This window comes from Phasianus colchicus, chromosome 6 (genome assembly GCF_987193195.1).
Source record: "Phasianus colchicus chromosome 6, bPhaCol1.hap1.1, whole genome shotgun sequence".
In the NCBI taxonomy this organism is placed as follows: domain Eukaryota; kingdom Metazoa; phylum Chordata; class Aves; order Galliformes; family Phasianidae; genus Phasianus; species Phasianus colchicus.
The window spans coordinates 12,239,700-12,251,144 of record NC_143441.1 but is presented as its reverse complement, the minus strand read 5'-3'; the positions used below and the strand labels follow the sequence as shown (position 1 = coordinate 12,251,144).

Sequence of the window (11,445 nt, the reverse complement as noted above, 5' to 3'; positions counted from 1 at the left end):
TTTAAGCTAAAAGAGGTTTGCGTCGTTGTTAAGGTGGTCTGTAGTAAGTACAGTTTGGCTGCGTCTCGCCACAAAGTCGCGCTCCTTGGGGCAGCGTGCCAGCAGCTCAGTGTTGAAATCGCTTGGTGCACGTTTGGTTACTGTTCAAAGGCAGGTTTCAAACTCGTGATCGTCATTTCGGCTCCGTGTCCGTAGGAAGGCAATCCCTTGGCACCAGAAGTTACGTGGTTTGTAAAATAAAGCTTTTTTTCTTCTCTTTTCCATGAGAAACAGTGCTGATGAGACAGCAGTAATACCTGTGCTGATGAACGGATATTAGGACGTCTGTTTCTTTGCACTTGAGGATCCTTTGAAACAAAAAAGCAAAGTAACAATACCGATGTTGTTTTAGTATGTAAGGAGAAGCATCTGCTTGTTATCGTTTGGAATGAGGAAGGAAAAGAAAACAAAGTCAGTCCAAAAGCATTTTCAGTCATAGCACGCCAAAGTAAGAGCAAAAGTTTGCTCCTGCTCTCTCTGCGTTTGCAGATTTAAGACCTCGGTCAGACAAGAGAAAGCTAAACTCTTGGGAAGGTGGATTGGAATCAAGTTATTATAGCAAAAGAGAAAGGAAGAGCTTTTGGAACAAGTGAGTGTTGTTAAAAATCCTGTAGGTTTGTGGTCAGCCAGGAAGCTGGTAGCAGTCAGTCACTCATGTAAGTGCTGACAGATGGCAGAAAGATGGTGGAAGTTGAAGGGCAAATGAAAGAGTAAACAGCTTTCTAGTTAAGAATATTACATTAACAAATCTTTTCCTTTCTGTTTCAAGTATTTCCTCGGAACATCTGTAGAAGAGTAAGAGGATTTGAAAACTGCATTCTAGAGAAATTTGGGTACTTTCTGTTACACGGAACAAAGCTGAAATTTCAAGAAACTGCTAAGCATGTCAGCGTTTCCAGCTCTAATTCTGCTTGCTCAGATGCTGCTATCGGAAGGAGATACACCATTCAGAGGAAACTTGGCAATGGGAGCTTTGGAAGTGTGTATCTGGTTTCTGACAAGAAAGCAAAACAAGGAGATGAATTGTAAGTAATCTCTTTACATGCTTAAAAAAAAAAAAAATGTTTGGACCATAATTCTTGCATTTTAGATGTTTCTTTATATTCATTTGTTTCTGCTCTTAAGTTTGGTGTTATGTTGCAGCGTTTACTGTTCAACTGTAGTGAGGACAGAAGAGCAGACTTTATGCTGACTCTTTGTTTAAAATAGTTTGTGAGATAAGGAGGATGTCAGGGGGAAGCTCTTTACCATGAGAGTGGTGAGGTGCTGGAACAGGCTGACCGGAGAGGTTGTGGATGCCCCGTCCCTGGAGGTGTTCAAGGCCAGGTTGGATGGGGCCCTGGACAGCCTGGTCTGGTATTAAATGTGGAAGCTGGTGGCCCTGCATGTGGTGGGGAGGTTGGAGTTTCATGGTCCTTGAGATTCCTTCCAAGCCAGGCCATTCTGTGTGATAAGTCTGTGTCACTGTGCTTGTATCTAACTTCTATTTATTACGTAAGACAGAGGGGAGGTGAGTGGAAAATCTCTGACTGTCCTCTCCATAGTGATGTTTACTTCTAAAGCTGTGCAACAACTGATTTAAACAAGAAAATTACTTATTCCCAATGTCATACCTTGGACAAGTGTAGAATGCACACTGGAAAGGACCTGGTATTTATGCAGAGCTGAGGTGGATTTCTTCATTGTCCTAACAAGAAGCAGGGCATGGATGCATGCCAGTTTTCACAAATTTGTGTTCTTTGTAGCAAATTTTTTTCGTTAAAGGCTTAAAGCATTGTAATTTAACTGTGATTGAGTAATTATATAAATATGTATTATATGATTGGTGTGAGTATAATGCAGGTGTGTGGTTTATATGCGGAGGCCTTGCATTTAATAAGGAAATCCTGTTCTGCAAGTTAATCAAAACTCTTACTAGAATGCTGGACACGTGCCTTTCATTCCCTGCTCATCCTTCTTCATCAAGATGAAACTTCTGTTTCTAAAAATGTTGAGGATGAGCCCTCCTTAAGTTCAACTACTACAGTGTCTAGCTCTATAACTGTTCATTCAGTGCTCATAAAAGCACTGACATCTTAGACATGAGCATGAAAATGTCAGAATTTCTGAACATATTTTAATAGACTTCCCTCTTTATTTCTGATGATTTCTTATTTACTTTCAGCGAATACTTGGTAACACCCAATTAGAATTCAGGAATTATTTTATGCCACTGTTAAGGACTGGCACTGTTCTTGAGGTGTCAAAAAGAAACGCTACAGTACTGATCTTTTTCTTAATAACTGAGTTGTGTAAATGAAACTTCAGAAGGAATAGTTATAGAAATTCCAGTAAACAGCATTTGCATTTGCTGTATGCCTTACTGATAGCATTATTTCTTTTAATTGCCAGCAAATCTTGGTTTTTGTACCTGCCTGAAGGTAGGCAGGTCGCATCAGTTTGACTGATAATCCCCTTAGGATTCTGAAGCTATAAAAGACAGAAAACCATTTTCAGGAAGCTGGGTGCCTGGATGTCATTGGACTTCATTGTATAGAAATATTTGTGTATTGGTTTGAGACTTCCAACAAATGAAATTAGAATGTGAATATTTCTGTTTTAATCCAGTAAATTTGTGAAGCTTTTTGTTCAAAGTGTGAAAAATCCAGTCAGTGTAGCTGACAGCCAGAAATACATTCTTCCTTTAAATCTGGGGGTCTGTTTTTTTTTTCTGATGGATGTGTCAATGAGCACTTGCATGATAAAAAGAACTTTTTTTTTTTAATTTACTCGTGCTTCAGTTGTGCTGATAATGACAAGGCATTCTTGGCTGTGCTGCTTGAATAAATGTGTATCAATGACACAGTTCTTTCACTTGTTGTCCTTCAACATCAATTTGCAGATTCTCAGCTCCTTGGTTGAAGGGTTGAAGGCCGCTAAGTTCTTTGATTTTTCTGGCTGGGCTTTAGATCTCTCTTAGCTCTATCTGTGGTTTGATTTAATTTTTTTGTTTTTAAATGAAAACTTTGAAAATATTAGTAGAAACAATTTATGAATTTTATTTTCCTGTTAGCATCCTTTGCCATGCAGATAGGATGACACCCTCAGCTTGTATGACCATTCAGAATTTGACTGAGTATGGTTGAATTCAGAATATTGACAGGATATTGAGCTCTGTGTCCTCAGTTTCTTCCTCCCTTTACCCCTTTCCTCCCTTCCTGCTACAGAACCTGCCAGGAATGTGTGTTTTGCCTTTTGAGTAGTTATTACCTCTATTTATTTTCCTTCAGATTTTTTTCTTTGAAAACTTAAATTCTTAATGATGGTATTTTAGACAAACAAAAGTGCTTCAGCACTTCATGCCTGTGTTTGAGGCTGTCAGTCCTCAGCCATCCCCAGGACCGGCTCTGAGTATCAAAAAGCGTATTCTGTTTTGCTGCTGTTGTTTGTGAGTCAGTTTTTATGTCTGCATGAGTATCTCAAGTGCTGATATTATAACGCAGTTCACCATTTTATCACTAGGGGGTACTCGTGTATCACCGTTTTTCCCTGTTCCTCTGAGCCACGGATGTAAGTTGAAGAGCAGATTGCCCCAACTTTCTGTCATTTCTATGCTAAAAGACGACAAAAATACAGGCCCCAGTGATGTGAAATCTCGAGCTTTAGAGTGTAGGTACTTTCTTCTCTTTAACCCTATCCATTTTTGAAGGAGATAAAACATACTGCTTTTTGCTTCTTAGGTTTTCCTTTGGGAAATACATATGTTTTCAGATGAAAAATTGTGTTTTTGTTCATCATATTTCGTACTCTTTCAGAGTAATGCATTTCAGAGTGTGATCCAAATTATGTTTATTACCTGTAAAAATATATATATATATATCTTAGAGATCTGAAAGCACTTTGGCAGAAAAAGGGGAATTGAGATAGTTAAGTCCCAAATGACCTCAACAGTATTAGATTTCTGTTTTTATTCTTTGAGAGATGGTTCAGAATGTACCAAAAAAAATGTTTACGTACACACTGCTGACTTGCTGAGCTGCTGTGTGATACATCTGAGTTGTGTCCTATACAGATAAGATGGACAGAAAGTACTGCTGCTATGGTGGTGTATGTAGGTCTCGTACTACACACTGCTCTTAAGAATTCCCTTGTATGACTCATTCCTTTCCTCCTTAACCTCCTAATTTGTATAGTTTGTAACTTGTTATTTTTTATAGCCTTTTATGTTTATGGTGCAGTGTGCTTTCTTTTGTACTAGATGACTCCGAAAACCTTTTTCATTTTCATTTTTTGCCATGCCCTGTTTAAACTAGAAAATTATATATAACTGTAAACAGCTGTCAGTTATATACATAGCTAAGCACCCAAATGTCTCAGCTAGGTAAAATTTATACTCATATGTTTTCTAGTGTTGATGAGCTCCTTTGGACAGTAAATCGTTTTTAGTTGTCATATAATCTTAAAAATACTGTCACAGGATTGCTCTCATTTTACTTAGCTTCTTTGCCTATACAACTTGTTTTTTCTTCTTTCCCAAGTTGTGTTATCCAGGATGTAGAAGGAGGAAACCAGGCTAGTGATTAGTAGTCTGGGTTGAGATTGTGCCTCATGGAGTTATTTCAGACTAGCCATTGACTTTAGGGATCATGCTTACCTCTTGTCAAAACTGCTTTGTGTAGATACAGGACAAATAACTCTCTTGAGGTTTGTAATAATCTCATAAAAAGAAAAATAGAGGTTCTCGTGTTAGATATTTGGCTGGGGAATGTGATTTTTGTCCTCCTTGCTTGTGTAGCCAGTTAGGTCATCTGCTCTCCATCTCCTACAAGAAATTTTGATTCTGTTAAATAATTCTCACCAGTTATTATGGAGGGTTACACATCTCAAAGACAGAAATTCCTTCAACTTAGGAAACTAAACAGCAGATGAGACTAAAATAATGCCCTCATAAAGACAAAAGCCTTAATCAGGAGGAGACTTCTTTATGAAAGAGTGTTTCTTCTGTACTAGACAACTTGTGCATGGGAGATACCATAGATTTCCTTGTGTTTGGGAAGAAGCTATGGTTAGAGTTTTTATCATCTTACACCACAAATTCAGGTAGACATAAGAGATATTTATAGGAAATAAGCTTCTTAGTTCCAGTTTAAACGGAATGGCTTGTTTTCTGTATTATTTGATATTTTCACCATTAGATATTTGCAAATCTTTTGATTTTGAGGCAGTTTCTGTACATTCATTAAAAGTGAGATTTAATTGCCCAATATTGACAGTACCTTTCTATTCTACTACTCTCTAAAATGAGCTTTGATAAATCTGTATTTCAAATTGCAAACTGATTTAGGTAATATGTAACTGAAGTCCAGATAAGGATTGCATCCTCCTGCAAATATTTGCCTTGTTTTTTAATCTTTTTCCAGGGTTTGAACTGAATTTAGGCATGGTGGATGGGAATGCAAATGACTGGTTGCCTGTTAGTGGAGCTTTTTATTTTTTTACAGGCTCTCGTGTTGACTCTTTTAGGAAGAAAAAATGCTAGCTTTAATAAGGTTAAAAATTACTTCTGTATATGTTTTTTTTTTCTTCTTTTTTTCTTTTCTAGAAGTTGCATTAGGAATGAAGTTGGACCTATGTCTTTGTTTAAGTAGCAAGGGACAAACAGGGCTACTCAGTCGCTTTTCCAGACCTATGTAAACCTGCTGTGGAAAACTGTCTATTAAGAATGTTTCTTGGCATGTATGTGGCCCCTCTTCCATTCTGGGACCTCAGAGCACTTTTTGGAGCTGTGAAATATTTTTACCCAGTTTATAGATGGGCAAGAAACAGAGAGGTTAAATAGTTTGCATGTATTCATGCAGGGAGATGGTGATAGGCCTGGGAAATAACTGGGCCCTACTTGCTGTGTCGTTTGTTGGTGTTTTGAAGATCCTGCTTCTATTTAGCAAGATTAACAAGATTAACTGCACTGTAGATGCACAACCATTGTCAAGAGCTCAATATAATGAGGGCCAGTTCTACAATTTGGATGGAATCTGTGTGTGGCAGAAAGGAAGCCTGGTTTCCTACAGTCTTGCATGCTATGTCCCCTTGTCCTACCACAAGAAGCCCCACTCTTTCACTGCACCGTTATGACTACATTCAATTTCCTGGAATGTCCTCCATTTTCTTCCTCTAAACACAGCTCAAATTTCTTCCTTCCCTCTAGTATTCCTCTGGTGTTTGTATTTTCTTTCGGTATGACCTAATTAGTGGCTAGGGAAGCAGCCAGTTGAGGTGTGGTTGTCTGTGAAGACTTGCACAGCTGAGGTGATTGTGCTATGCACAGTGCCATTTGGCAGCTCAAACAGTGTAGAACTTCTGACATCCAAGGGTGACTAATTGAAAGTTCTTGCACTTCCTACTTATGTAATGCCATCCTTGAAATTGCTGCTCTTCTGACAGGTTTGGTTGAAACTGCACAGGAAGTGGAGTAGTGATTGGTAGTTGGTCAATGCTTTCCTTTGTATAGAATGTTTAAAATATTCCATTACATTTTATTGCCACGTGACAGATGGCAGCAAAGGGACAGCCTGGCAAAATGGGGTCTGACATGGAAGTGCAGATGAAGCAAAGATGTGGAATTGAATTCCTCCAGATGTAAAGTAATATGGACATTCACTGACACTTGCTTGAGTATTTGTGGAGACCAACCCGTGGGTGTGAGCACAGTGAGGTGGGTGGTGTGTCTCACCAGTGGCGACAGGGACATGAATGCAGATTTTGGGTGGCCATGCAGATTTTGATGAGCCTTGCATGCAGGTTCTTGTTCATTGCTGGCAAAAATGTATAGTTAACGTTGTTGGCCACATTGAAAAATGCTGTTTTGTAGCTGAGAATTTGCTCTATCAAATAGTGTTATTGTGCTCTTTGTATCTATTGTAGTTGTCATGATAGTAAGTACAAAGTTTTGGAGCAACCTACATACTTTGAATTCATCTCCAACTTGCCAGTTTACTTGATCTTTGTTTTCTGTGTTCAGTTCTTTGTCAGCATATAATATGTAAATGCTTTGAAGCATATTTGATCTAATTTGCTAGGAAGCTCAAGTCACTTGTATGTGCAACTACAACACCAATTTTATTGGCAACATTACAAGTGAAATTTATTTATCAGCTCAGAAGTTATTAAGGCAGTACTATTGTATAAAATCCTACCATGTCATTGTTTTGCTCAAATACAGTCTCTAGCTTGAGAGACAAGTAAAGCTTTTCAATATTGTTTCTAAGAAAGAGTTTGCATGAGTTTTTTTTAAACAAAGAGTCAGCGTGGCTTTGAATTTTCTTGAATATTCAGAAAAAAATTACTTAAAATTTAGAAATTGACTTCGAAGTGCAGGACACAGAATTTTGTTTCTCTTGCGGCTTCTTGACTGGCGTGTGATTTTTGCAAAAGTGCATCTCAGTTTTTTGAGGCGCTTGCTTTTGTTTCTGGCCAACATGGTAATAATACCCCTGCATTCACTTGTATCCTCGTCCCCCTGAGTAGTTTATCAGTTACTCACAACAGGTAATGATGATTAAACACTATCCCTTTTTATTACAGAGATTTACAATAGCCCAAAGGACAGTGCTGTCCATACAGATAGCGAATCTCCTGATCAACTGCGTGAATTGGAGCTCTGGGTTAAGTTTCACTTGCTCATAGCCCTGCATAGGCAAGCAGATGAAATACGCAGTAGGCAGATGGGGACTTCTGACTCATCCATATTCATCAGGTTCTTACAGGTGCCCTCGGTGGAAAGCACACACTGGGATGCACCAAACTCCCCGGACTGCTCCTGCAGGTGGTAGTCGTGGGGTGTCAGCCGGCTTCTGCGCCTGCCTTGCATAATGCCATTAATCCAGGCTCACGCTAGGATTCCTTGGAAACTTAGCTGAATAATTTATCACACGGCTTTCAATTATTTATGAATTCCTATTACAAATGAAATAAAATCTAAAGGTGGAAGAGTTTTGTAACTCATGAATATCCAAGTGACAGCCAGCAGATTGCTTTGTCGCTAAATCCCTGTTTGCTGCCCCTTTGCTTCTCTGAAGGCATTCCAAGGGAACGCCCGTTTGAAACCAAATTGATTAAAACAATAACGAATGACTCCCTCACAGTCACTGTGTGCTTGTTCATCTAATCGCGCTCTTGGCCTTTTCTTGACTCCCTCATTTAGTAAAAAAAAAAAGAAAGTTAAAACCCTTCAGGTCATTTTAGGTGTTTGAAGAGATATTTGTGATCTCCTTGGAAACTGAGCAAAGGTGCAGTTCATAGAGGACCTTCCCAATTATCGCTTATTTTTATGTAAGCTTTTCTCAGTGAGCTGCTTTTGCTTATTTTAGCCAGGCGTGCCTCTGCTGCTGGATGTAAGGCTTGGGACACCGTGTGTCACTGCTTAGTTGCAAAACCGTCCTCAGCACCAGATGAGAGGTAACACTGCGACGTGGACAGGGACTTCTTGCTGATTTAGCTCGGGTAGCTGAAGAAGTTGCCCTTCACAAGCTTTCCACTCAAGTGGCTAAGCCTGATTTTACATGTTCTGTGAGGATTGCTAGGGGAGTCAAGACCTAAATAAATGTCTGAGTCCTTACAGAAACCTCCTAAGTTAGCTCCTGTTCTTGAGTTTTAGTTTAAGAGTGTAGCTACAAATGGACATTGAGTTTACTCTATATACCACCCCCACAAAGCTGAGCTCCCACAGGGGATCACAACTCACTAGGTTGTGATCTTGTGCGCAGGCAGCAAGCAGGGCTGGTGGTTGACTTAATTCTTTTTTATAATGTTTACAAGCAGTATTTTCAGCCCTGAGCACAGAGTTGTGCTTAAGGCATTGTTAGTGAATTATTGGTGCTTTGAGGTGCACAGCAGAGACAGAATGTAATGATTTTGTAATTAAGCAAATGCCTTGAGGTCACGACTGTCTGATTCATTTTATTGAAACCAACGTTCAATTTTTATGCTGTTGTAAGCTAATTTTAGTAAAAAAAATGGAGGGTTACAGTGTATTACTTAAGGCCAAATTGTGACTACCTGCCTCAAAGATTCTGTGTGGTTTTGCAGTATTTGTATATAGCTGCCTACTATAGCTTGCTGTAGATACGTCTTTCCAAAAGTAATGCATTCAATTTATTTCCATGGAAACTACAACAGATAAAAGAGTACAATAACACTGTTGGACAGAGGAAATTCTCAGCTACGAAATGCTATTTTTCAACATGGTCACTACCATTAGCTATGCAGTTTCACCAGTAATGAACAAGAGAGGCTGCATGCTGTGCTCATCAGAATCTGCCTCAGCACAGGTGACCAACCCACTGTCACCACTGCTGAAATGCATCACCCAACACCTCACTGTGCTCACATCTGCTGTTTGGTTTCCATAAGCCTTCAGCAAGCATTGATAAGTGTTAATGAGCACCATTTTTTCTGCATGAAAGAATTCAGTTTGCACCTTTGCTTCGTCTGCACTTCTGTGTTAGACACCATTCTGCCAGACTGCCCTTTTACATGTCTGCAACATGTTACACAATATTGGTTGAAAGGTTCATTCTCGACTGCCATACCATCCAACATGATAAAACAGGAGGCATTACTTTTGGAGCAGCCCTTGTCAACAAGGTATTTTCTCTGAAGTGTGCATCAAGGATATTGTGTTTCTTCCATGCAGAACTAGCTCTTTGTTGCATTCAGCACATTGTAATGAGAAAACAACTGCCATGAGTGAAATGAAATCTGGATTTATTGGACAATTAGTGTATTTTCTTTCATTTTTTTTCCTGTTTTTTGTTACTGTTGTTCTGCTTATGTGACACATTAGTAAATATAATTCCTGCTTCAGTGTTTCTTTTGCCTACTTGGTGTGTCCTTCGTGCATTCTGAAATATCTTTTCAGTGTTGATGGTTATTTACTTTTTGTTCTGCACTTAATTCATGGATTTCTAAGACCACAGTATCATACTCTGAAATGCATTGAAAGATTTTTATCTTACAATAAATGAATATATAATTAATTTCTTCAGTTAGTATTGCTTGATCTGCTTTGTCTATGCTTGTAGACTTCTCAGTAATAAGCTTTTATAAAGCTGCAAGCCATCCTTTTATCTCTTCCTACTCATTCCCCCCCACCCCACCTCCTCTGCTTTTTTTTTTTTTTTTTTTTAGTACTGTAGATAATTCAATGCATATCAGAAATAAACATTGAAGGAGATGCCTGCTGGAAAGAGACATGTAGGAAGAATGAGTTTTCTCATTAAAGTTGAAGCAATTAGTATTTAAATTACTTATGGGAATTAGTTTCACAGAAGAAACAATACTGCTGACATAGATATCCTTGCAATATTGAAGGGAACATAATTCTGCTTACAAATATGTTTATGCTCAGTAAAGGACCAATTATGTTTTACACTAGAAAATGTTTCAGTTTGAATTTCTACGGAATAAATTCTTACAGTGATTATCAATGTATCTGGTTTTCCTTTGCCACTTCCCTCTCTTCCAGATTGTCTGTTTTTTGTAAACTGATGCATATAGATGAGGTGATATGTGGGTGATACGTGGTGATATGTGAATTCACACTAGTTTCAGCATAATCAGAATTCCTTATGGCTTATGCTATAGCTGAAGACTTCAACTTGAGGAAATATATGTGTAACTTGTTAACTGAGAGATGTTTAATCCCATTATAATATTTTAATACATAAAATGCTGTGCTTTATTTTGTAATAATGTTTTGGTAATAATAGCTGCTTCTTCTGGAAGGAGATATTAATTAGCAGAGCTCAGTTAAAAGTCAAGTATATCAAGTGTGTGTAAAGAAAAATGGCTACTTTAGATGATTTGGTGTTTGGTGGAATTAAATCTGCAAAAGATATAGAGGATAACTAGAGTATTTTGTTCTTGTCTTGTTCCATCTAGAATCTAAAAATCCATCAAGATTAGTAACAGCATGACATTTAACTACATTCTTAAAAACTAGGCTGTAGAAAAAAGGACGAATGAACAGTAGATGGTGATAACGCAACACACAGATATAGAATTATTTAATAATTAAAAAAAACAAAACACAACAAAAAACAACCCTAGAAACAAGGTATTTAGTTGGTACCCCATAATGTCTCTAATAATTTTCCTGAGAAGACAGAAATCTCTTCCATGTAATTGATGTCTGTCAGTATTTGATTCAGAGCTCAGATGTCCCAACTCAAAATATCTCAAAGATTTATTAAAAATAAAAAGGTTTTAATATCATAATAATATTAATAATACTTTCTGCATAAAATATTATTTATGCTTTATATTGTATGCTTTTATGCAGAAAGTTATTAAATTATTAAGTAGTAATATGTCTTGGTCAGCACTGCAGGGAATAGCGGAAGGACTCTGCTTTGCTTTACAGTTACTGAT

The 11,445-nt window shown here is 38.0% G+C and overlaps 1 protein-coding gene across 14 annotated transcripts in view; it reads left to right on the top strand.

Moving 5' to 3' along the window:
• Positions 1 to 11,445, top strand: part of NEK11 (NIMA related kinase 11) — a 114,756-nt gene that overhangs the window by 182 nt on the left and 103,129 nt on the right. For all 14 annotated transcript variants that reach the window (XR_016467691.1, XR_016467687.1, XR_016467690.1 and 11 more), the window contains exon 2: positions 809 to 1,064. Coding sequence is in view for 4 of the 14 variants with exons in the window: in XM_031590304.2 (XP_031446164.2) it covers positions 809 to 1,064 (256 nt within the window). In the remaining 10 variants the exon portion in view is untranslated. The remainder of the gene's footprint in view (positions 1 to 808; positions 1,065 to 11,445) is intronic.